Raw genomic sequence first — 27,690 nt, forward strand, 5'->3', positions numbered from 1 at the left:
AATTGTTAACCTATTTCGAGTAGAAATAATCACCACACAAAGTGTGTAACTGTTCAAAAATTGAGTCTTTGTAAGAACCCTACAAAAAACTACCAAATTCTTATACATTTATATGTATTTGGCATTTACATAATGTTGATTTCTATCAAACGCAGCTTATATATAATATTAGGTCAAATAATATAATGCAGTTAGTAAAATAACTCTTATTTAATGTTATACATTATTTGAATGAAAATACAAAATATGGCTTTATATTCTTAGGAATCACTAACATTAAATTAAAGAACATAAACTCTGACGAAGCCTAAATGTAACAACAGAGAATTCTACTGACCATAAGCTGCTGGGTTGCCTTTTGTTTTAGGGTCTAGATTGGCTCTCAGTATGGCATTGTTCAGGGCATTAATGTACACAGCCACAGAATGATATCCTTTATGGTTGTATCTTGCCTGCAATAAAAAAAAAATCCACATGTGAAAAAATGCCCTTAAAATGATTATATATATTCTGAGAATCTTGGAATAATTTTCAATATTTAGATAAAGTCAAGTTACTTTTAATATTTAGAAAAATTCAAATTCAAATTGTTGGTTAATGTTACATTATCACTTTACTAAATACAAAGTTTTTTGTAAGATGTTTAGCTTCAAATCTATTTATTCCTAAAACAGCTTTATTCTCACCTGTGCTGCATTTTTAACAGCTACCTTCCTAAACAAAGTTGGAGACTTCTTTCCAAAATCTTTGGGGATAAAACTTCTGTTAGTTCCAAATGAAAAGGCACCATATCTGTCATAAAAATGTTTTATTATTTATTGGGTAACAATGAGTGATTCTTTAATGAACTGTGTGTATGATGTTTGTATTCTGCTTGAATTTTATAACATTATGCTTTGTTGCTTGCTTTGATCTATGCTCATATCTCATTCAAATATTTTTTTTTTTTTTTTATCAATTTACAAAAAAAAACCATCCTAACTCAAAAGATAACATCAACCTTTACTTTAAATTTTTAAACAGCCTCTCCAAGACTTTGCAATCCATTTGTTGTGCTTTTTAAGTGTATTCAAATGAAGGTAATACCAAATGTTAAGGGTCAAATGAAGGTCATTGTATTTCTGTTGAAAGATTTTTTTTATGAAATTAGCCCCTGGTGGAATCACAATGAATTTTTACATTAAAAGAACATGCAATATGCACAAAATGATCTAAATAACAATTTGATTACAGGTTAGCCCCTCACACATACCTATGTAATCTATACAAGGCATCCTGAGTATATAAGATGAATTCCTCTGTATTTGATCCAGTAATGTTCTGTATATAATCATGTGTGACCACTTGGAACTGTGGAGGCCTAGTATAAGTATCCTCAGAATCACATATGAATCCAGAAGAGTCTTTGGCACAACTGCATTTTGGGTAGTAAGGAACATGTGCTGTTTTGTGTGATGTAGCTAAATAATAAAGTATATACAATGACGATATTTTGTTCTTACATAATATTGCATCTAAAACTAGAGAATATTAATGGAAATATATAGGACATGAATAGGAAAATATATGTAACTTGAACATGAACTATCATTTTATCAAAACTTAAAATTAACTATACATATTAAGGCAGGTTTAAAGACATTAGTATTTTGACCTATAATGGTTTGCTTTTATAAATTGTGACTTGGATGGAGAGTTGCCTCATTGGCACTCATTCCACATCTTCTTATATCTATCAAAGACATTAGTACAGTAAACATATCTGACTTTTATAATACAACATTTTAATTTATCAATTTTATCAATCTAATCCTTATTTCAATTTCTTCATCAAAAGTTTTTTTGTTCACTTTTTAATCTAAACCACATTTAGACCTGACTATTGAGATATTGTTTTCTGCTTCAACTGTATGAATCATTTTAATTTTTATTAAGGTTAATATATAAAAATAATAATAAATATCTAAAGCCATATAGAGATAAGACAGTTAAAATAATGTTATTCAGTGTAAATTACCTTTTATCTCTGTTAAATGTGATTCACTGTTCATAACATCCTTTCCAACAATTGGTACTTGAGGCACATAAGATTTCAAATGTATCCCTGACACAAATGCATCTCCACATTCAGGGATGTAATATTTCCTCAAGAGATTAAAGTCTTCCATACTAACATTTATACTCTTCACATCATAATCAAATGTACTGTTATATGCAGATTTTAGCAGACAAATTGATCCAACACCTGAAGCTAAGCGGAATGTATTTGCAAGAACATGTGGTCCTGCATCAGTATGTAATACATGTGTTAATTGGTTAAAGTTTTGAATGTTCTCTATTGCAAATGGAATGAAATTTCCCTTAGGCTGGGTTAGGTTATAATACTGTGATGTGTCCAGCACTATTTGTGGTGCATCATCTACTTTGGGAGCTGACAATGCAACTGTCATTGCTATGGAAACAAACAAAGCAGGAAGCAATATCTGTGAAAATAATCCTCTGCCATTTCGAGTTATATAGCGAAAGCGCTTGACAATCACTGCTCGGAACTGATTCAGTCTTAACCAATTTTTGGTTAGCTGATAACTTCCTTTCCCTTCAAACTGACGTAACTTTCCTCCCAAAATATCTGAAACATCAAATCAATATTTAAAACAGTGGACAAAAATCAACTCATATAACATATCAATTAATTTCATTTGTAATACCGTATAGCGGGTTATTTTCGTGGGTGTAAAATTTCGCGATTTTAATTGACCAAGGTATACGAAATATTTTGGCGGTTATTATTTTGGTGGTTATAATTTTGGCGGATTAAAAACTTTTATTAATACCTTTGTAAAAACAACTTTAATTTGGCGGAATTTATTTTGACGATTTTGTTCTATCCGGGAAAATAAGCGAAAATTTGCACCCCGCGAAAATAACCCGCTATACGGTATATTAAATATTAATATCATTCAAATTGTGTAGTTTGTCCATTCATATCACATGTTTCAACTATGAAAACAGATACTGACCCAGTTTTACTTAAAATGTTCCAGTTTTAAATCAATTAGACTAATTACCATTATCTTCATCCATATTAACTAGACGACTATATCCATCATTCCTTTGGCCTAATGGGGGTGTTAAATCCTCAGAAATGTCACTATCACGTCTACTTAAATTTGATATATCACCCAGTTCTAATTCACTATGGGGTTCTGATATGTTGGAAGGCAAATCATTCCGGGTCTCATGATGTGTATCACTAGAAGGAGCTGTTTCATCTCGACTATCTTCTTTTCTAGCAGCTATGAAATAAATGCGATAAAATGAAGATATCCTTTGAAATAATGAATAAGGTATGTTTGTAAAGCTTATTGGATCAACTTTTGTCTAGATTTTCTAATACTAGAGGCTCTTAAGAGCCTGTGTCGCTCACCTTGGTTTATGTGAATATTAAACAAAGGAAGCAGATGGATTCATGACAAAATTGTGTTTTGGTGATGGTGATGTGTTTGTAAATCTTACTGTAATAAACTGTCTTGCTGCTTACAATTATCTCTATCTATAATGAACTTGGCCCAGTAGTTTCAGTGGAAAATGTTAATAAAAATTTACCAAATTTATGAAAAGTGTTAAAATTTGACTATAAAGGACAATTACTCCTTAGGGGGTCAATTGACCATTTTGGTTATGTTGACTTATTTGTCAATCCTACTTTGCTGAACATTATTGATGTTTACAGTTTATCTCTATCTATAATAATATTCAAGATAATAACAAAAAACAGCAAAATTTCCTTAAAATTACCAATTCAGGGGCAGCAACCCAACAAAGGGTTGTCCGATTCGTCTGAAAATATCAGGGCAGATAGATCTTGACCTGATAAACAATTAAACCCCCATGTCAGATTTGCTCTAAATGCTTTGGTTTTTGAGTTATAAGCCAAAAACTGCATTTTACCCCTATGTTCTATTTTTAGCCGTGGAGGCCATCTTGGTTTGTTGACCGGGTCACGCCACACATTTTTTAAACTAGATACTCCAATTATGATTGTGGCCAAGTTTGGTTTAATTTGGCCCAGTAGTTTCAGAGGAGAAGATTTTTCTAAAAGCTAACGACGACGGACGACGACGCCGGACGCCGGACGCCAAGTGATGGGAAAAGCTCACTTGGCCCTTCGGGCCAGGTGAGCTAATAAAAAACTTCTTGATTATAATTATTTCTAGTGGACTTCTTTTACCATTGATATTTATTTCATGTTTATTTTATCACAGTTATTGACATTAAATTTCTTTTATAAAAGCATGAAACTAAATAAATGTAAGATGAGAAATACTGTATACTTTAATTACCTTCCTCCTCAGCCATTTCTGTAACCTTCAGAAATACTTCTTCCAAGGTCATATCCATAACACCATAACTAGATATATGTAAATTATTTAAATTCTCATCTAACATTGAGAATAACTTGTCAAAGTTTCCTTTCTTAGCTTCATCATAGGGTAATATATAATGGAACTCTCTGTTGGATTCTGATTTAAGATAAGCTGTTGTTACATATTTCTGGATAAATGATGTTACTTCATCTATGTTACATTTACTGGATAATGATTCTGGTTGGTTATCACTGCAGTCAGAAAGAATGTCTGAAAAGTACAAAATTTCTCTTTTACCATTTTTTAAAACTTAAGTATGATCCCAAACTTTACTTTATGACACAAACCCTTAGTGAGGCCATCTCGATGCACAGTCTTCATCTCTTGTTCAATACTTTTTTTGTCATACTATAAAGGACAAATCTGAACAGGAATGTGTCCTAAGTATACGGATGCCCCACTGGCACTATCATTTTCCATTGTTCATGGACCGTGAAATTGGGTCAAAAGTCTATTTTGGCTTTAAAATTAGAAAGATCATATCATAAGCAATAAGTGTACTAAGTTTCTAGTTGATTGGACTTCAGCTTCATCAAAAACTACCTTGACCGAAAACTTTAACCTGCGGACGAACGAACGAACGAACGAACAGAGTCACAGACCAGACCTCTACTATCGTAGGTGGGGCATAAAAACTGTAAAATCACTGCATAAAGGATTTTACTGAAGTGCTGAATACACGATAAGTTGAAATGAGAATAAAATTTCCCGACATGAAGAGTTAATACAATCCTTGTGATTTTATCTTATAAAGATTGTGGAAGTAAGTTTTAAACACACCATCTTGACTGGTATTATCCTGGTCTTCTGATTTCACCAAATGTAGATGGTAACCTTCACCAAAAGTATTCTTTAGAAATATAGATGATCCACAACATTTTAACTGACCAGATGATATAATAGCTATACGGTCTCCTAATATATCTGCTTCATCCATATGGTGAGTTGATAAGAGAATGGTCCTTCCTGAAATAGAATAAAATTTAATAGTTGAGAATCATAGACTCTTACACTTAAAAGACTGAACAAACAAAATGGAGAAATACTTTTGTTATGTCTGATTACTTAGAGGTTACAACATTTCTGGCATTACAGGTACTTATTAGAATTAACTGTTATTGCTAAGTTGATGACCTATTCACCTAAAAGAAAAATCCATGAGTATTTACAGGAACCTTTCTCAGAGATCTAAGTTGAAATAGATAAAAAATCAAACATAAATTTGGGCATAGATCATGATAAGATAGCATTTTTGGTATAGAAGTGGCATTTATTTAATATGTTAAAGGTTCAAAGCATATTCATTGGATATTGTGTTTTGAATATCTGTCCAAAACATCCTGATAACAATATTGCTTTCAAACATATACCATTTATATAATGCGTGGAAAACCAACAAGGAACATTCCACTGATGAAAAGTTTTCTTTCACTTATAAATATTGAATTGATTAATTTGTTACCATGTTTATATTTAACAATGAGATCCCAGATTGCTCTCCTAGCATATGGGTCCACTCCTGCTGTTGGTTCATCCAGTATTATAGTTCTAGATCCTCCTATAAAAGCTATGGCAACAGATAACTTTCTCTGCATCCCTCCTGACAGGCAGTCAACAGTAGAGTTACATTTAGCTGATATATCTATGTCATTTATCAATCTACAAATTTTAATATTAAATTTTATAAAATACAATCAAACATTTCATTTTCAAGTTGAAATTTGCAGATATTTTTACAGGTCTTCTTTTAAAAAATGAATTAAAAGTAGAGCATATCTGACAAGTTAAAAATGTTGCATTCTATACTTTCTTCTTATAGTAGTGTGGTAAGGACTAGAGAAGTTCTGAGTAAAACAATATTTCCTCAAAACCAAACAGGATATTAACAGGGAAGCGAATATTCCAATTGCTTCATGACTGAAGCTATCACCACTGCAGAAATGGGTACTAGTATCACCAATTTTTTTATAATGATTGTTTTAAAAAACTTAATATTAAGGAGTATTGCAAAAGCACTAAAGTGTAAATCCAATTTCTACTTATTTTATTCTTGATCACAGATATCTGTTTACCTTCACAGAGTAGAAACTTCCACTTGTTATATGGTTTCTTCCATTGTATTACTACACACAAAGCTACTTATATTATCTAAACACTTTATGTGAGTTAAGTAAACATCTGTATCATGTACAAGTATAAGCACGGAGGTGCAGATAAATGAAAGTTTTATCATATTTCATCAGAAAGAAAAACAATCATATTGAACTTACGTTTCCATTTCAGTCTCAATATCTTCTTTTTTCATTCCTTTCAAACTGGTATAAAACCATAAATGTTCTTTAACTGTCAATCTGCAATAAAAAAAATATTTGGAACAATGTTTCAGATTATTTACGTTAATATAGAGGACCTCAAGTATAAAACCTAGAGCAAAGCTTTTTTAACTTCATATGATTTGAGAACTGTTGACAGGAACATAATGCATAATGCCATTTGTCACCTTTTTCCTTTATCTTCTACTTATAACACCTTTATCTACCCGTTTGTTTTTCTGTAATTCAACTTGGAGTTTTCTTGTAATTGCCTCTTCATATATTAGATTGAAGTATGGCAATGACTATCTATGTTTTAAAAGTAAAAAGACTTAGTTTATTCTTTAATAGTGAAATAATAAATAAAAAAGATTGCTACTCTGTAGCCAAATGTCCCTCATGCTGCATAAATAAATAATTTGAAAATTGTGTATAAAAAACAAAGTGTCACAGTGGTACAAGAGTCAATATACTAACAGTCCATAAATTAGGGTCAAATCAAAATGACAATTAAGCACAGTAAAAATTATGATGAAAAGTTCTCTTAGTATTGATTTGTTTTGAACAAAGTACTTCAACATATATGCTATCTCCCTGTAAAGTTTCATAGATCTGGGTTGAAAAACTGTTGGAAGAAATCAGCAACTAAATTAGGTACCTACTATTCCCTGCTTGCCCACCTGACTGCCAACATCATCATATTATATTTCCAATCCAGGCAAAAAAAATAAGTGATGATGCATGATGTATATTTTCTAGATGATTTTCTAGATGATATATATAAAATTGAGAAAGGAAATGGGGAATGTGTCAAAGCGGCAACAACCCAGCCCTAGAGCAGACAACAGCCGAAGGCCACCAATGGGTCTTCAATGTAGCGAGAAACTCCCGCACACGTTGGCGTCCTTCAGCTGGCCCATTAAAAAATATGATTGTTTTACTTACTTGTCAAATAAAACATTATGCTGTGGACACATTCCTAAACTCTGTCTAATTGTATCCATTTCTGTTCTGATATCACTGTCATAAACAAGAGCATAACCAGCTGTTGGGGGGAACATCCCTGTCAGAATAGACCTGAGAAAGACAATTAGAGCTACTTATCTTCTATTGAAACAATTTTAAAATTGTAATAATATTTTTTTTTATTATCTACCAACATATGAAATATCATAACCAACTAACAATAGAAGAAGAATCGCTATATAAAGCAAATTAAAAAAGCATGTATCACAAAAAAAAATGTTTGCTTTAAAAATTTAATAACCAGAATTCACCTAGCAATCTTTTATTGTTTCAACTTTATACCTTATAAACATTAATTTTGCTCATTGAAAAAGGTTTGTTGAAGATAAATTCAACAATGATAAAACTTTGTTATTCAAATACTTCAAAGCATATTTTTTTTTCTAGATATCAAAATAAATAATAATTTATTCTTTCATACATTGTAGTTGTTTTTCCTGCTCCATTGTGTCCTAAAAATGATGTTATTTGTCCTTCATAAAAATTCAAGTTCAGATTCTTCACAGCTAATTTTTTTCCAGTCTTGTAGTACTGTAAAAGAAACAAGCAGTTTAAAATAATTAAAATAAAAACTACTGGAACCAATTTTAATTAGAGGATGCTTGTTAGTCCTCTATTATTCACATATCAGTTCATGTTTTGCCATTGGCATCAATTTCTATAAAACATTTATTTTTATCAAAAAATTTTACCAACTACTTTGATCAATGCTGATCATACATCACTTTATCATATTATATTAGCTATTACATATACCAAATAGGATCAGACACTATTTATCACAAATAATCCCAAGTTTCAAGGATCTGTGTTGATCAAACACAACAGGTACCCTCTGTCCCCTGTTCACCCATCACTGTATTGTCTAGTTACCTTAGACAGATTTTCTATCTGTACACCACACACTAAATGTTCTGGCTCATTCTCAAACTTTCTTTCATCATCTGAAATAAAATAATTACTCAGAGTTAAGGTTCAAAATCCATATAGACAGGCATACTACAATGAAATAGATGATTAGCATCACCATGCCCTCCCCAAACATTGTACATTATTTAATATACCTACACATCAGCAGAGACCTACACAATGCAACCTGTGTTATTTACTATCACTGTGTGTGTTGTTAAGGTATTCAATATAAATCTTCTTACTATTTAACTTTTTTTTGTAAAATAAATAGCAGATAAGATCTTTTGTAGGAAAGGAGTATTTAATTTTTTTTTAAAGGTATCAATTAACGAAATTGAGGAAACTTGCATTTTCGTGGATATTTGATTTCATGGTTTTGCCAATCTCTGCATACAAAGCTTATAGAAAATTCGTAACTCATTGAAAATTTAAATTTGTGGTTATTCGAAGAACAATAATGAATCAACAGTATATCTTAGATCTATTTGGATAAAAAGTCAAAAGGGACTTTAAGCCTCTACATAATTATTCTATTCTGATCTTGTTTGTGAGGGAATGTTTGAAATAGGGATATTTAAACTCCACGAAATAGAGCAATGTATTTTAAGAACAACTGATTATACTTACCAGGACTTCTTGTAGCCATAGCACAAGCCTGATCTTCCTCTATGATAGATAAATAGGTAGGATCTTGCTTAAAACACTGTCTCCAAGAGCAGTCAGTCTCTGTGGCCTTCATACTTCCACCAAACCAGTAAGTTTTAGTGAAGGCAAAATACCAAGGCTTAGGAAGACCATACTGACCTAAAATTAAATAATACTCACAGATTTAATTTTCATTTTGGTTGTTTCTATTTATTATTTGCAGAAAGTTGTTTGAAGTATATTTTGCATACACATTGTGTATGTGCTGGGATCAAGTCAAGACTATATAAAAGAAAAATATTCCAATGGAACACAGATGTCACTGTGTGTAAATATGCAGTAATTTATACATTTATAAAGGGAGATAACTCATGAAGTGTAAAGTAATGCCTACCATATTGGGATTTGGTCTCTTTTTTAGATTGTAATCAGCATTATGAATAAGTTTTATAAAATTTAGTTCAGGCAAAGTAAATGTAGTGTGGAAACAACACATTTAGCATTTTTTCCATTTATAAAGTTACATAACTCTGTCCCCCTCTAACCATGAGTTGAGCTTACCTGGATATACATTTTCTATGAACCAGGCCAGTATTGTGTAGATGTATAAAGGGACATAACTCTGCCTCTCACTTTGACCTCTAAGCTTACCTGGATATACATTTTCTATGTACCAGGCCAGTCTTGTGTAGATGTATAAAGGGACATAACTCTGTCCCCCTCTGACCATGAGTTGAGCTTACCTGGATATACATTTTCTATGTACTAGGCCAGTCTTGTATAGATGTATAAAGGGACATAACTCTGTCCCCCTCTGACCATGAGTTGAGCTTACCTGGATATACATTTTCTATGTACCAGGCCAGTCTTGTGTAGATGTATAAAGGGACATAACTCTGTCCCCCTCTGACCATGAGTTAAGCTTACCTGGATATACATTTTCTATGAACCAGGCCAGTATTGTGTAGATGTATAAAGGGACATAACGCTGCCTCTCACTTTGACCATTAAGCTTACCTGGATATACATTTTCTATGAACCAGGCCAGTATTGTGTAGATGTATAAAGGGAAATAACTCTATCACCCTTCTGAACATTAGTTGAGCTTACCTGGATATACATTTTCTATGTACCAGGCCAGTATTGTGTAGATGTATAAGAGAACATAACTATAATCCCCCTCTGACCATTAGTTGAGCTTACCTGGATATACATTTTCTATGTACCAGGCCAGTATTGTGTAGATGTATAAGAGAACATAACTATATCCCCCTCTGACCATTAGTTGAGCTTACCTGGATATACATTTTCTATGTACCAGGCCAGTATTGTATAGATGAATGTATCTAGTATCATCAATAAGACAGATGTCGGTAAGCTGTACTGGATTTTAGTTGAGCTTACCTGGATATACATTTTCTATGTACCAGGCCAGTATTGTATAGATGAATGTATCTAGTATCATCAATAAGACAGATGTCAGTAAGCTGTACTGGTTTTTAGTTGAGCTTACCTGGGTATACATTTTCTATGTACCAGGCCAGTATTGTATAGATGAATGTATCTAGTATCATCATTAGGACTGATGTCAGTAAGCTGTACTGGTCATTCTCCACAGGTGACAGGTGAATATTGTACCATTGAACACCTACGCCTTCCTCTTCATAAAAAGCAAAATATTTACCACTCAGACCAAACGCTGCCGTGGAAAACAGTGACTGAAATTATAAATTTTGATATAGTAAAATTAATTGACAACCTCTTGAACAATGAAACATAATCCTTAGTTAAAAGAAGAATTAAAAATTATTTATCATGATAAATTATTTTGCAAAGCTGTTATTGTAATCAATTTAGTCATCAAACATTTATAACTAATGTCCAAGCAGCATTTCTGTTGCATCTTAAAGAAAACAGAGTGAGAGCTGAACAAGTTACCTAAAACAATTTAATGTTTTTTGAACAGGTAAAGGAATTACATTTATGTAAAATTTCAAGGGGCTCAAGCCAGTGTCAATCTCTAAAAATCTATTTTACAAGTGAACCTTGGAAATAAATTGCTTCCAAAGAAAGCAAAGAATACATGTAGTTTGTGTATAAAGTACATATGTTACCACACTTTTTATTTTCATGGTTTTGTGTAGTGATTTGGCATTTCTAAAATGTACAATACTAAGATTTTTAAACCTACCACAAAAGATTTGATCTCTGCTGATATTTCATCACCCGCTACGTCTTCCTTGATGGCTACATACATGTATGGTACGTAAGTCAGGAAATATATTATTCCTGCACAAGCTGCTGCTACTTTGGCTTTGGAATAAAATGCACTTATCAAGAACCTGAAAAACAATAACCATTGTATTATATTATGTTATTTAGGGACCAAACACTGTTTATTTTTTTATTTAGTGATATGCTGTATAGGTACTGTTTAACTAGGAATGTGTGATTGATCAGTGTAAATTAAGTGTTTGAAATAAACTATTTAATCTGCACTGAATTTTGGCATCTATTTAAGCATTTGATGTAATGCACAGATAATGTGTTATACTGAAAGAATAGATCTATATATGTTCTGATAAAATGGTGTAACTAAAACTAAGAATAAACAGAAATAAAAAGACTTACGAAAATGAAATTGTCGCTACAGCAAAGACTTCTAGGACTAGGAAAACAATAATTGGATTGCTATACGTCAACACATGACCAAACTTTAACATGACTGTCAAGGCTGCCATTGTAATGGAGAACTGTATAAATGTGGTTGTAAACCATGCACACCAATGGACACCATTACTTAATCCCATCATTCTCATTACCTAAAAATTAAGTTTATTATTTTTTTACTCTATGATTTTTATGATGATCAAACTACAACACTCAAATACTTTATTCAGAGATCCAATTTTTTCTTTAAAAAAACCCACTAAATAGGTTAATGAAGAAACGGGGTTGTGGGGTTAAGAGAAAGTGACACAATGACATAAAACAAAGGAAATATAGAGGTCAACATACAGATTTCAGCAATAGAAAAGTGTCAGGATGTATAACAGATTCTGTAATCTGCAAACATTTTCACTCTTGGTATCTTGACATTTGTCTTAGTGTTATAAATATGATTTAAAATTGCATATAAAGCAAACAGTATATTGATTACTTATATATTTACTCTTCTATGAATTTCAATCAATAATCAGGCAAGTCCTAGTCTTCATCCATTGTCTGGAGTATCTTACTAGATATATGCTGTTTCTATAATATTTATAGCCATGTAAATTGTTTTGCATCAAGAATAAATGAGGAAGTATTATTGATTGCACTTAATAACATTTATTTTACCTCTTTCAGACGCTGTTCTTTTTCATACACGATACTTTGAACTAACATGGAGACAGAATAAAGCCAGGAGATTGTTAAGCACAAAGGAACAACATGTTCTACCATAAAAACAAATCTGAAATCATAAATAATAACGTGGTAAACTTGTATAATGCTTTAACTCTCAACTAGTACATTAAGCATTCTTCTCATATGAGTTTAAGTTTCAGAATAGACAAATTTCGAGTTGATGCATTACCGTCAAAAACTTTGGTTTTAGTGAACATCATTTGGGCGTTTAGGGGCATCATCACTTCTGTTCCAATGTTGAACGAGTCGTTTGAAAACTATGATGCTATATTGCACAAATTATTTGGCAAATTGAATTATCATAATTGACAATTAGCGCTGCTGTCCTTAGGAAATTGTGATTAAGTACCAGGGATACAGGCGATCCCCTCTATCTGGTAAAAAAACATCATAAAAGCGCACATAATACACAAGTTTTTATTCACTGGGACCTTTAAATTTCTTCTAAGAGAAATCTATCACTCATTGATTAATCTACCAGAGTAAAAAATTTATCTGCTTAATTGATGGAAAAAACATGTTGACTATTAATATTAAAACTGTATATGAGTTTGAATGTATTGTATTTTCAAACTGTTGAATGTAAACACTGATTCAAACATTAATAAAAGTTGATTTCTGAAAAAAATCCACATTATTCCTATTTTCAAAAAAAAATGATAAAAAAAACCTTAAAATGATGATTTTTATATATAAAGGCCTTCTTAAAAGTATTCTATACCTAAATAAAAACTAAAAGATGCAAACTTTCATACGAACAATACTTTTTTTTTTAAAACAAACTTTTTGTGATTAAATAATTATCTATTTTGAACATATAGAAAAAATTATCATAAATGTTTAATAAACACGAAATCACAGGCATTTTTTTTTTATGTGAAACATGTTATTTCTTTCTGTTTAGCAGATAAACTTTTTACTCTGGTAGATTAATCAATGAGTGATAGATTTCTCTTAGAAGAAATTTAAAGGTCCCAGTGAATAAACTATACAGAGAACAATACCTGTTGTATTTGTTAGATGGGACAATAGAACTGCCAAAAGTTTAAATGGACAGGTAACTATCAGGTGAATCTATGGAAAGGTTCAATAGGGTTCGCAATAATTATTTTGATTTAAAAGATTTGATTGTCTCCTTGGTATCCTCCGTCTTTTTCTTCGGTAAAGTTACTTGTCATATTTATAGCAGTAAAGAGGGAAATTGTCAGATGTATTGACCTGACTACCTCCCAAGTTCTTACTTGTCATATTTATAGCAGAAGAGGAATTGTATGATGTATTTACTGGATTACCTCCCCTGTATACTTACTTATCATATTTATAGCATGAGAAAGGGAACTGTCTGATGTATCCACCAGGTTCTATAACATCTCTTCCAGTCTGTACATCAATAATAGCTCTCTCAATAATATCCTATCAATATAAAAGTAATTTGTTGATACTATTGTATTTCAATGCTACACAGTACAAATAAGAGAGTACGCACAGGAAACATATAATGAAGTAATCAAATGATAAAACCATGGTAATTTCCTTTAAGAGAGACAATTTGGACTTTTGTTCTATCATTGATTTATACTTCAAAGACAGTTCAGAATAATCTTTCAGAAATGTTTACATTGGACAAAGACTCCTTTTTACACTTATATTGACAGAAAGTATATTCATTTGAAGACTTGCTACTGTCTTCTTTTCTATTTGATGTTGGGTTGCTGTCCCTTTACCATTTATATCATATCTCATTTAAATCAAATTATGCTAGATTATCAGTTTGCTTGACCAGTCTTAAGACTATACCTGTATCCACACAAATCCAAAATGGTAGTATTGATAAGTCCATGGACCTGGTCCAGGAAACCAGTATCTATTGCGGACAAACTTTGTTGTAGGTGTAAAAGATGTATTTTGTCGTATTTTGAATGTCACATGGGCAGGTAACTCTCCTGTCTTTGGCATGTTTTCAAATATTACACCTGGAATACATGTATTATATACTAACACCAAGTTTCAATTTTATTTCATGCAATGTATGAAATCAGCTATTTTCCATTCTAAACTAAGCATAAACTTAATAACCTTTACTTATATTTTTATTTTTAAAGATAAATTCTTTATCTATGGATACATAATTCCTATATCTGTTGTGGGATCAACATGAGATTCTCACATCAAGCAAAGGTTTGTGGTCTTGAAAAAGGTTGATAAAAGTTATAATAGACCAATTTCATGTTCTTTATTATGCATGAGCTGGGCCAGGTTCACCTGAGGACTATCTGCTAAATTACATCATTGATAATGGACTCTTCCCAAGTCAGGAGCCTGTAATTCAGTGGTTGTCATTTGTTTATGCGTTACATATTAGTTTTTCATTCTTTTTTTGTACATAAATAAGGCTGTTAGTTTTCTCTAAGTATTGTTTTACATTGTCATTTTGTGGCTTTTTTTATAGCTGACTATGCTGTATGGGCTTTACTCATTGTTGAACATGAAATTGTTGAACATGAAATTGGTCTACATGGGATCAACATGAGATTCTCACATCAAGCAAAGGTTTGTGGTCTTGAAAAAGGTTGATAAAAGTTATAATAGACCAATTTCATGTTCTTTATTATGCATGAGCTGGGCCAGGTTCACCTGAGGACTATCTGCTAAATTACATCATTGATAATGGACTCTTCCCAAGTCAGGAGCCTGTAATTCAGTGGTTGTCATTTGTTTATGCGTTACATATTAGTTTTTCATTCTTTTTTTGTACATAAATAAGGCTGTTAGTTTTCTCTAAGTATTGTTTTACATTGTCATTTTGTGGCTTTTTTTATAGCTGACTATGCTGTATGGGCTTTACTCATTGTTGAAGGCCATAGGGTGACATTTAGTTGTTAATTTCTGTGTCATTTTGGTTTCTTGTGGACAGTTGTCTCATTGGCAAACATACCACATCTTTTTTATTCTTACTGTGACATAAATATAAAAGAAATGTGAAAATGAAAATGCATGAATGTGAAGTCTACTACAATGTATAAGGAAATTAGATGTTAATATCGTTTAAATTCATTTAAGAGTCTTCTAAAGCAGATTTAAGTTTATTTTTATTCAAAAGTATTGGTGTTGTCAGAAGATGTTCATTAGATGCATTTGTGACAAAGAAACGAACATATATTACAATAGCTCATGGTTAACCAAGTTTTGAAAAATGCTGATTATAAATGTTTAAAAAGTTTGATAACTACATATGAGCAGATATTATGTACAACTTATTCTTAAGAAATCTCTAACTATACACCACAATACCCTTCATTCATTTATCCATTCCTGAGTATTTTTGTTTTCTTGTAAACAATATGATCCATAGTAAGATCAGGCTTTTTATAAGAGTTGTATCATTTCATAATATCAATTTTTATATCAAATCAGATGTGGACCTCTCAATTTTTTTGAACAATTGCTCAGTCATACCTGTATTCAACAAATTTCTGTTAGCTTGGTTTAATTTCTTTTTCAAAAATCTTTTTTTTGTTCTGACACATTTTCAGAAAATCTTACCTGCTACTGTTGTGACATTTTCATGATAAGCTTTGGTTAAAAAGTAGTTCACTAAATCTTCTTCAGAAGCAAACCCACGGAAAACATCCAAAGTAAAATTGGATATGAGTGACAGCCAGCTGCATGCTGCATTATCAATGGAGTCTAATTGATGAAGAAAGTGGCTTATATCTGGTACTTCTCGTTGTAAAAACTTGGTCATTAATGGGGAAGATTTAATATAGCTTGGGATTAGTCCATGTGTATTATTGATTTCTTGTTGCATCTGAAAAATTCAAAGAATAAGTAAATTTAAAAAGTTATTTTATTGGATAACATTCAGAAAAATTAGGGAATGTGTTCATAGGGACATAGATGATGCCCAGTTATCATATAACATGATAATGGGACATAACTCAAGAACTGTAAAAAAATTATTTTAAACTGAGTTTAGAGGTAATAAGCATTATATACACATTTCATTAAATTTAGTTGAGACAAACTTAAGTTAAGAGAACAGTAACAGTTGTAAAGCGGCATAACCCTAGAATGGTTTATCAAAGCCTTTGTAAGCACTGAATGGTAAAGATTGTTTTTATTTATCAGTTGGTAGTAAAATTGAATATTACATTGTATAAAGCATTGATTGTAGTTGATTCAACTACATTCTGGGCAAAGAAAGATAACTCCTGTTTTCAAAGAAGATTGTATAAAGCATTGGTTTTAGGTGATTCAACTACCATTCTTGGACAAAGGAAGATAACTCCAATTTAAAAAAAAATGCTTGATTGATATTTTGAAATGTTTCAGCAATTTTTCTATTTGTTAAAGGGCATAACTCTAGAACAGTAAAAGTGACAGCATCAAAATTCAGTTTGATATGTATATTGTAGTATCAAGCATTGTGTGTAAGTTTAATAACATTTGGTTGAGGCAAATTAAAAGAGGGACGAAAGTTCTCGAGCGACAGTCAAACTCATACATCGAAAATAAACAGACAATGCCATGGCTAAAAATGACAAAGACCAACAGACAAACAATAGTACACATGACACAACATAGAAAACTAAAGAATAAGCAACACGAACACCACCAAAAACTAGGGGTGATCTCATGTTCTCCGGAAGGTTAAGCAGATCCTGCTCCACATGTGGCACCTGTCGGGTTGCTTTTGTGATAATAAATTTGGTAAATAGTCTTATTCAGTAGGTCACATTCATGAAAGGGAAGGGGATTATAGTTTTGATGAGTTAGAGAATGGAAACAAAAATTTAGCAAATTTTCCATTTGTAAAGTGGCATAACTCTTTATAACAGTAAAAGTGACGCCACCAAAATTAAAACCGGGTTTGTATTTAGTGGTAATTGGCATTTTGTATAAGATTCATAACATTTGATTGAGGCAAACTTAAGTTAGAGAGCAAAAACCAACTTTGGGAAATACACTCATACAGATGGACATGGGTAAAACTTAATGTCCCCTCGCTAAAAAAAACCCAAACAATTCTCATTTGACATAAAATGTGACATTGTAATGAAATATACACATTAAATTCATGTTAGCAATTAAGGTATAATGTGAATTACTTATCATGCTATTGTGTTGCCTCCATTTCATTAACTTTTATGGACTTCAATTGTGCCATTCATGTTATGCAAACTTTATTTCTTCCAAGTTGTATGTGTATTAATGTTGTATTTTTATAGACTATTCCTTGTATAAATAACTCACTTGTCTTATAGATATCAGATTATGTTCTGTTTTATTTTCCAGTAAGTAAGCTCTGAGTTCTGCTGAAACATTCTGCCATCTTCTGGCATAAATATTAACTTCTTGAATCAACTGGAATGTTTGATTAGCCTAGAAAATGAAAAAACAACAACTAGTTAGTATTTGTCCGTAGAAGTATCAATACTGTTAGAAATTCATGAAAAAAGAAACACAAAACTAGTGCCATATCATATAGTTTTAAAATATTTAAGCTTACTGGTATAATTTTTCATATAGGATTCATGATCAGAAATACATAGGATACAAAAGTTTGGTGGTATATTGCAAAATATGATTACAATATAAAGGCTGTTTGGATAAAGAATATATATGTCTGTTGTTTATCTTTGTTTTTAAGACAAATTTTAGTTTAGATTCTTACATACCAAGTGATAGTAAATGTACAGTTAAGATTCCTACCTTTGTAATAATGGTATCTGCAGCTGTATTATTTGGAGCATACAGTACTTTAGGATTACTGAACAGTACATGGACTAAGATCTTCAAATGATTCTGTTGTGTTGAGGATGCATCTAGATCACCTATATGGAGAAATTATAGTTATTCAATCACTTGATGGATTCATTGCTTAAAATAGTTGTCGTTTTTTGCTGTAAAACATATTTGTTTTTTGTTCATTATTTTGTACATAAATTAGGCCGCTATGTTTTCTTGTCTGAACTATTGTACATTTTTTCATTTAAGGTCAAGGAACAGTAAATGGGCTATGTCGCAGATTTTGCTAAAAATTTGCATACAACCTTGGCTCATTGAACTACAACTGAAAATCGAAAAAATAATACATTTATCTCTTTTATTATCTGAAAAATTGCAGATTGATTTCTGTTAATATGGGTGAATATTTGTATAGAAAGCACATAAAATCGGCGAAAGCCCACCTAAAATTTGTCTTTAAATCGCCAAGTCTCTAATTCTACTCCATAGATTTTTCTTAAAAACCTATATGTTGTTGATACATAAATTTCTGTTTTAATGATGCAAAATAAAGATAGGGTCACCGACTTCGTTTTTACGGTAATTATCATTCAAAGTTGCGTTCTTTGTGAAAAAATCCAACAAAACGTCGAAATAATCGTAACGTTATCGCGTTGCAGGCCGATAAACGTTGATTTTTGACGTTTTTTCACTACCAACAAGGTAACAAATTGATTGTTAGACAAAAAACGGAGTCGGTGACCCTATGATTATTTTATATCATTATAACAGAAATTTATGTATCAACAACATATAGTTTTTTAAGAAAAATCTATGGAGTAGAATAAGAGATTTTGCGATTTTAAGACAAATTTTAGAAGGTTTTTTGCCGATTTTATGTGCTTTCTATACAAATGTTCACCCATTTTGTAAGAATTCAATTAGTAATATTTCAAATGATAATTGAGATAAATGCATTTTTTTTTTCGATTTTCAGTTGAAGTTCATCGAGCCAGAGTTGTATGCCAAATTTTACTGAAATCTGTGACAAAGCCCATTTACTGAAACTTGACCTTAAAGGCCTTTTTAAATAGCTGACTATTTGGTATGTGTTTTGCTCAAAGTTGAAGGTCATACAGTGACCTGCAGTTGTTAGTTTAAAATCTTGTTGAGAGTTGTGTCATTGGCAATCAAACCACATCTAAACTTTTAGATAGACATTTTCTAATTTTTTTAAAGTTTGAATAACATTTAATATGGACAGACAGACATACCTCCAGTATTTCATGTCCCCCGCTATGAGATATGTAACACAAAATGCATTAGTGAGACAGCAACATATCAACACTGTCAACTCAAATTAAAATGCATCAGGTCAACTAATATGTAGGTTTTTATTTTATCGGAAACTCACAAATACATCTATATAGCATAACTTTCTTCATTATGACACATTAAAGGTCTACATTAAAATAATGTTTAAGAACTGTAAAGTATAAGGTATTAAAACCAGACTTACTGAGATCAAAATGTTGAATTCCACCACCTTTCGCTGATTTCTTGGCAGGATTTATGTGAGCATGTGTTTCTTTACCACATATTGTTTTCTGCACTACATTCCATAAATGTAACATTCCATACATCTTAGTTTTTGTCTACAAAATAAACATTTCCCATGTACCTTCATTCTATAACAAAGTCATATACTTCTATTGTGTTGGATTATTGTTCCTCGTTGTTTGTGTTGCTTATTTATTTTCTTTAACATTATACAATCTATGCAATGTTACCATCCTTACTTATCTTTGTTTTCTCATTCACATTTATATTTTAACATCCCTGTCATAAGTATTTATGAAAATTGAAGAAAACTTTACCCCAATTTTTTACTATTTTTTATTGTTATTTTTTATTTTCATTTTGTTATGTTGTGTCACATACTATAAATATGTAGTTTTATGGCAAGAAAGATTTGAATTGAATTGAATTAATATCAATGATCTTGTTGGAGGTTTTTGCTTAGCTGCTTAATTCAAAGGATACCTTTTGTGTGATTTCATTGTCATTTAATGTTATCCCAAGAACAAATGCGCTAGAAATGTTAAAAAGTAAGAGCAAAAGGAATCTTTTTATTGCCTTGGAACAGACAGGGAAATCTGCATATCGTTATATCTGCCAGATATCAAAATGTGAGTTCTTATTATTGCGATACCGACCTAGTTGTAATATTTGCATTTCTAAAAACCTCACAATAATTTATGAATTTACAGAAATTCAATCAGTATTTACCGGATCATTATTGCCTGTATGACCTCCTTTGCCATCCTCATGTGAATCGCCTTTTTTACTATCTCCACCAGTAGGTGGCCTCCCTGTTGTTGACGTATTCATAGCGGGGGTTGTAGCGGTAGTACTGTTACCATCTATACAAGCATCTTGTGGAAGATAATCAGCTAAGTAGGCCATTTCTGTCAACGTCACTTCAAATTCATAAAACTTTTGAAGCTGAAATAAAAGCTTTATCATTATTTTGTTTTAATAACTAGAGCTTTGAGGACTATAATTTTTAACTAGCATCTGATAGCATTGTTAAGAAGTTTCATATTGTGAAGTCTACAAATTTTAGTGACATTTAATACTTTGTGAAAAATCTTGATTCAGAAGGTTTTAAAAACCTCAGTGGTAATGGAGCCATAATCTTCTAAAATGTTAACATTTATCACTTTATTCATAGCTTTTGTAACCATCAGGATAAAATACAAATATAAAGTTGTGCAGACTGATATATAGTGGAGAGAAAAAAATATATTTAAATATGAGTAAAAAAGTCTAATAACAGAAACACATGTCATGTATGGAAATATTGTAACACAAGTCTTGTAAATCAACAGTTGTCCTGTAAGAATGTACATGTTAAAAACATCTGGCAAGTGTACAGCTCTCAGCAAATTGAATACAATTTTAAAACTCTCTATTTGTAGGATTATGACCTGCTATGGTACTCTGATGTGAAAAGGTTAAATGCTGGTGTGTTTTTGATCGTGCCAAAGCCCAAAGTGTGATAGTGGTTAACCTGAAGGGCTATTGATAACACAAAACATATTTAAATGTTTTTCATGTAAACATGTCAATGTAGAAGTCAATTTCTTTTTTAGAAGGATATTTTCCGGGGTTTTTTTTGTACATCATAAAGATTATAAAACTGTTTAATTTAAAAATTCAAGATAAATAGTCATTGCATTTGAAATCCTCACTTCAACATTGTGTATTAGTCAGATTGAAACAAATAAAAGACCATCACACTTCAGTTCATTTGTTAATTGACATTACTAGTAAGACTTGAATAAGTTTACTATTTTTGAAATTTCAGGGGCGAAATAAAGGCTCTTATTATACCTCATCCTTTATTTGGTTTGTGACTTATAAACCTAAAGAAGAATAATCTTACCTTTGCCATAAATTCCTGGATGTCATGTATTTCTTTTGTTATATTAAAACTGTCCAAATGAAACTGAAAATATAATTATGATCCATACTAAAAATATATGATTAGACAAACATATAAGACTTAGTATAGAAATACCAGTTTTCATTTGTGTAAAAACATAATATATTGTTATATATCTCAATAAGCTAACAAAACTAATTAAAACACTTGGGTTAATAAATAATCTTGTAACAATAAAATATCATATCATATATTGCTATTTTTATCATTTTATTCTCTAATGACTATCAAGTAACCATACAAACTTACAATTTCTATCATTTCTGTCTCATTTATTTGGCTCTGAAGTTCTGATGATAAACTTTTCAACTCATCTATACTCATATTACATAAACGTTTTTGTAGTTCCTCCTAAAATAAACAAATATAATTTAACCAATTAGCAACAAGGTTTAAGTCAGATTTACAAGGCGTAACTTTTGTGTTCAATTCAAATTTTCAGTGCTTTATCAACCATTTTGATATATCACAGTTTTCTGTGTTTCTTTTTAGAATTTTATGTTTGACCTGGAATAATTTGTAATCTTATTGATTCACAACCTTTCTGGTCAATTCAATGCTTGACATTGGGTAACATCACTTAATAATATCTATTCCTAAAGATGTCTTTTTGTTTGTGTTGTCTCATTGGTGTATATATTTAAATTAGTATTTGAATTTAGCCTCTACCTGAACAACTCATTCATTACATCACATCTTTAAAATATTTCTGATAAAAATAAATAACTGAGTAGCAATGCTTAAATATACCTACCATAAGAATTTTATCTGAAGACGAATCTTGAATAAATATCTGTAAAAATTCTTTATTATCACAGCTAATTTGATGTAAATTAGTAGGAGACAATAGGATCCCCTGAAATAGTTAAATAATATTCATCTTACACAAATGGAGTTATTATACTACCTCCATGAAATCTCAACAATATTCACAATGAATGACAACTTATCATTATCTATCACAAAATGTATTTGATATATTCGTTTGCTCTATGGTCGAGTTGTTGTCGCTTTGACACATTCCCAATTTCCGTTCTCATTTTTATAAAACATAATTATAAATTGCATGGTAGTTTTGATGTTGTATCTGTTTTCCACATATAAAATCTCTGTGGATTCATAAACAAAATACTGTTTTTTTAGTAAAAGTCCAGTCTTTCTCGCTGTATTGAAGACCAATTGGTGACCTCTGGCTGATGTCTGCTCTATGGTCTGGTTATTGTGTCTTTGACATATTCCCCATTTCCACTCTCAATTTTATTTATATGATGCAGAATATCTTTATAAGCTTTAAAGCTGATAATAACATATTTTACAGTGTTTATTCCATATATGGTTTGATTGAAGTTCTGTCTTATGTTGAAACAAATATATTATAGGAGACAGTTTTTTTTGCAGATTCAAATTTTTTATTAGAGTTATTTCACAATAGCATGATTCAGTGGGTTGCTCATAATTTCTTTTTGGAATTTCTACAGAAATTGATACTCAAAGACAATCCCACACACAGATAATTGGTCTTTTTAAAAACAAATACAGCGATTTCACAAGACAAAAGACATGATAAACAAGTCATTTATAATTTGTAAGGTAAGAACGTCTTAACTGCTTAACAAACAGGTCAAAGTGTAATATTGTAACAGGAAATTTCACACAATAATTTTATCTGCTTAAATATAATACCTTAAGAATTTGAGCAAGTTCATTGGCTGGCAAGTTAAATGTATCATTTAAAAGAAGATCAGGATCCATTATATGATTTATCAACTTTTGAATAGCACTATTGTGTAAAGTATCTTCAATACTTGAATCCTGATGTGTAGGTAAATATTTAGTCAAATGATGAAGTATGGTAAATGGTCTGAGATCATGGGTGAACCCTGTGTCTACTTCACGTCGTACTCTCACTTTATATCCCTCTTCTGTATAAAGTATGTCTGATCCAAACAGAAGTTGGTAAATCTGCAGAATAATAAGATATGTCAATTTCATAATTTTATGGAGACATAATATGATAACAGTTCTAAAATTATCAGAGCCTAGGTTACTGAATGTGTGTGCCTTTTAAAAATCAATAGAAATCATGTTTGGAAGTGAAACATTTCACAAAGAATGCTGAAGTCAAGAATCACATACAAGTCACAATATAATAATACCTATTTACACTTATGTTTTCGCTCACTCCTTACAGAGGTCAAGATTGATGTCAAGTTTTAAACTGGGACTCAGCGGCCAAGTGACTAGGATTTTCAGTTTTCCTATCGAAGATCAGTGGTTTTCTCCAGGCACTCTGGCTTCCACCACAATATAGCCCAATTTTTGTGCTTAAAAGTGGCGTTAAAACACCAACAGTCAATCAATCAAGTTTTAATCAGCAATTGTAAACAGTATTGTAATTTTTTGACACTTTTTTTTGAATGAGTAGGAAATCAAGGAAAATTTGTCAATTTTTAACCAATTTTTAGAAGTTAAATGTTGTTATAAAAGATTTTTCTCTTTCTTTTTCAAATACTTATATACTTTCAATTTTGAAATCTAAAATGTGACATGATGAAAGAATAACTTCTATGTTTATAACTTCAAATTTTACAGGTGCTTTCACTTATTTTGCATGTAGATTAACTCACTTTGCATATATTTTCTCACTTTGCGTATATTTACTCACTTTGCGTATATTTACTGTAGAATTTAACAATGAATTGATGTCTTCTATTGGAATAGACAGGTTATTATGAAGAAAGTCTACAAACTCATCCTTGTCAGTCAACACAGAATATACTGTTAAATCTACAATCAAAAATATAGGATGCATTAATAAAACGTTGTTCAGAAAAGTCTATTTTTTACATTGTAACTATCTGAAATAAAGTCTCTGCATTGATAAATCATCAACAATTTATTGCTTGTTGTTGCAAAAATCTTGACCTTAATAGAAACTGAAGAAAGCCTAACCATTATAACATGTAGACTAAGGTGACCATAATTTCAAGAAGTATGAGACTTTTATTACAGTTTAATAATTGTACACTCCAAAAAAATAAATTATCTAATTAACTTTTATATGAAAACTGAAGTGCAAAGCTGAGTGAGAACCATTTATGCATAAAATGTAGATCAATGTGGAAACCTTCTAGACAATTCCATTTGTTTATTTTGGTTATGTTAATGGGTTGCTGTCACATTGATGTCTACTTCATATATGTCCTTTATCTTTCCCTCTATAATACAAAACATAAGTGGCTACATAAAAACAATCTGTCTTTATATGTGTACACAGATTAATGATTTGCTGGATTGTCCTTAATTCAAATATAGTTGTAACTAGTACAAGTAAAATTGAGAATGGAAATTGGGAATATGTCAAAGAGACAACAACCCGATCAAAGAGTGGAAAACAGCCCAAGGCCACAAATGAGTCTTCAATTCAGTGAGAAAATCCCGAACCTGGAGGCGATCTTCAGCTGGCACCTAAACACAAGTATGTACTAGTTCATCAATAACTACATACAATATGTATATAGTACTGTGTGTTAGTAACTCACTTTTAGTACTATGAAATGTATCATGAATATCTGCAGTATTGTCTATAATACTTCTGAAGGTATCTGGAAGGTCATCCATTTCTGATGGAGAGTAACCTTCCTGGAAGAAATGATGATTTTCTGCTACTGTCTGTAATCTGTTTAAAAATTCTGTAGTTCTGAAATTACACCATGAAAATAAAATAAGTTGAGTTAATAAGAATTATAAGCTAAATCTTGAATGTGACTTTTTATAAAAAGGATTGTTTCAAATATCTAGTGTCATGATAATTGTGGCCTTGCAGTGGCGGATGCAGGAATTTTCGAAAGGGGGGGTGCTAGCCCAGGGCAAAGGGGGGGTGCAGGGGGGGGTGCAAAATTATCCCGATTCAAATGCATTGATCGGCCAAAATAAAGGGGGGGTGCGGACCCCCGGAACCCCCCCTCTGGATCCGCCACTGCCTTGAACTTTTCATACATGCATGGTGACTATTCATAAACAATGACATGCATACTATGCAAAAATTCCAAAAGCAATGAACCATGACAGAAGGGAACACAGTCATACAATCTCATATACTTTCAACTTAACAATTGAGATGGATATCCATTTCATTTTTTTTTTAAAGTTTTCTTGTCATGTGTGTGCTACACAATCAAAATTCTGTATTATTTTCTCTTCTTGTTGTATAAACTATAACAGCAAGTCCATATACCTGTAAATATGAAGAGCTTTGAAAAAAGATAGCAAAAGCTGTTGGTTGTTGTAAGATTCAACATAAAATTTTAATATTAGAGAATTTGTTTAAATAGATTTAACTTTAAAGCTAAATTGACCATGTTTCTTCAAGCCTTTGGCAGTAATTCATTAAAAGAGTGTTGAACCAGAACAAGTGTAAACTTGCTCTGTGACTACACATTCAATATTAGTTGAATATCTGCAGAGTGCAGACAAAATAAAATAAGTCTGTATTACTCTATCATGTATTGTATAATGATGTATCAGTAAAATAACAGATCCTGTTAACTTGAGATATAGACAGTGGCATAGAACAGTTGTTGGTAAAAATTTTATTCTATAATTTGAACATACTTAGCATGTGGAAAAGTAAGGAAACCAAATTCATCTCTCTGAGCTCCATCACAAAACATTTCCATAATTGGAATAATTCCAGCTGATGGTAAAGGAAATGCTGACTGGTGACCTGGAATAAAAATATAATTTAAAGGGAATGCTGACTGGTGACCTGTAATAAAAATATAATCTAAAGGGAATGCTGACTGGTGACCTAGAATAAAAATATAATCTAAAGGGAATGCTGACTGGTGACCTAGAATAAAAATATAATCTAAAGGGAATGCTGACTGGTGACCTAGAATAAAAATATAATCGAACCGTATAGTTTAATAATACTAATTGTCATGAAATAATTATCAAATTCAAAATTCACAATTATTTTTTTACCTCTCTTATTCATTTTTTTCATATTTGGCTTTCAACATTTATGAAAAGTGTAGGAACATGCTCCTGAGCAGCTAAACTGAAACCCTTAGGTTTTAAGTAAGTTTTTAGAAAAGTTGGACTGAAGTTGAGCATGTAATTATTATAGAATGACAGTCTGTATAATAACTTTATGAAAAAAAGAAATCGATCTCTAGAATAAAAATAGCCAAGGGGTGAAAAAACACCATTTTGAATGAACGAAGAATATTGCATTCAACTTTTTGTTTTGTTTAAAGATCGTTTGAATCATTTGGTATGATCAAAATTATTTTATTCTTCAGATCAAGTAAGAAAAAAAAAAGATGTTTCTTTTTTATTAGGCAAGGAACACCCAATAATAAGCAATGCCAGAGATTGAGGTGTATGGAAAGTCAATCAATTGTATGCAATCAATGTTCAAAAGTCTGTCTTTAAAAATAAGGTTAAAATAAACTTTCAGTAACTATATATATAATGACTTTAATTAGAGTAATATGTTGTGTCTTTTGTCTTTGTGTAAGATGTTTGTTGTGCTTCATGCTGATCTGTTGAGTAAAGCATAATGTTAAGCTGTTACACCACTGACCAAGGTTATGGGAGAATTGAAAGCTCACAGACATTTTTCACCTTGTTACATTCTTTGTGTGCTTTCCTAAAGTCAGTTATTTTGTTTTGTTGTTGCATAAATCAGGCCATTGATTATCTAGCATGAATTATC

The 27,690-nt window shown here is 31.3% G+C and overlaps 1 protein-coding gene across 3 annotated transcripts in view; it reads right to left on the bottom strand.

The window, feature by feature from the left end:
• The window catches only part of LOC134706800 (ATP-binding cassette sub-family A member 2-like), a 77,214-nt gene that overhangs the window by 33,409 nt on the left and 16,115 nt on the right, over nt 1-27,690 (bottom strand). For all 3 annotated transcript variants that reach the window (XM_063566091.1, XM_063566093.1, XM_063566092.1), the window contains exons 4-34: nt 26,583-26,694; nt 25,511-25,668; nt 24,634-24,755; nt 23,652-23,930; nt 22,723-22,824; nt 22,218-22,319; nt 21,909-21,971; nt 20,750-20,965; nt 19,980-20,115; nt 18,446-18,567; nt 17,987-18,115; nt 16,277-16,541; nt 14,531-14,706; nt 14,043-14,146; nt 12,665-12,779; nt 11,954-12,144; nt 11,514-11,664; nt 10,836-11,040; nt 9,305-9,481; nt 8,639-8,709; nt 8,187-8,296; nt 7,685-7,816; nt 6,698-6,778; nt 5,890-6,086; nt 5,208-5,393; nt 4,344-4,637; nt 3,069-3,296; nt 2,018-2,629; nt 1,253-1,460; nt 687-792; nt 338-452 (exon numbers count right to left, since the gene is read on the bottom strand). In XM_063566091.1, coding sequence (XP_063422161.1) covers nt 338-452; nt 687-792; nt 1,253-1,460; nt 2,018-2,629; nt 3,069-3,296; nt 4,344-4,637; nt 5,208-5,393; nt 5,890-6,086; nt 6,698-6,778; nt 7,685-7,816; nt 8,187-8,296; nt 8,639-8,709; nt 9,305-9,481; nt 10,836-11,040; nt 11,514-11,664; nt 11,954-12,144; nt 12,665-12,779; nt 14,043-14,146; nt 14,531-14,706; nt 16,277-16,541; nt 17,987-18,115; nt 18,446-18,567; nt 19,980-20,115; nt 20,750-20,965; nt 21,909-21,971; nt 22,218-22,319; nt 22,723-22,824; nt 23,652-23,930; nt 24,634-24,755; nt 25,511-25,668; nt 26,583-26,694 — 5,265 coding nt within the window. The remainder of the gene's footprint in view (nt 1-337; nt 453-686; nt 793-1,252; nt 1,461-2,017; nt 2,630-3,068; nt 3,297-4,343; nt 4,638-5,207; nt 5,394-5,889; nt 6,087-6,697; nt 6,779-7,684; nt 7,817-8,186; nt 8,297-8,638; nt 8,710-9,304; nt 9,482-10,835; nt 11,041-11,513; nt 11,665-11,953; nt 12,145-12,664; nt 12,780-14,042; nt 14,147-14,530; nt 14,707-16,276; nt 16,542-17,986; nt 18,116-18,445; nt 18,568-19,979; nt 20,116-20,749; nt 20,966-21,908; nt 21,972-22,217; nt 22,320-22,722; nt 22,825-23,651; nt 23,931-24,633; nt 24,756-25,510; nt 25,669-26,582; nt 26,695-27,690) is intronic.

Source organism: Mytilus trossulus, chromosome 2, assembly GCF_036588685.1.
Source record: "Mytilus trossulus isolate FHL-02 chromosome 2, PNRI_Mtr1.1.1.hap1, whole genome shotgun sequence".
NCBI classification, from domain to species: domain Eukaryota; kingdom Metazoa; phylum Mollusca; class Bivalvia; order Mytilida; family Mytilidae; genus Mytilus; species Mytilus trossulus.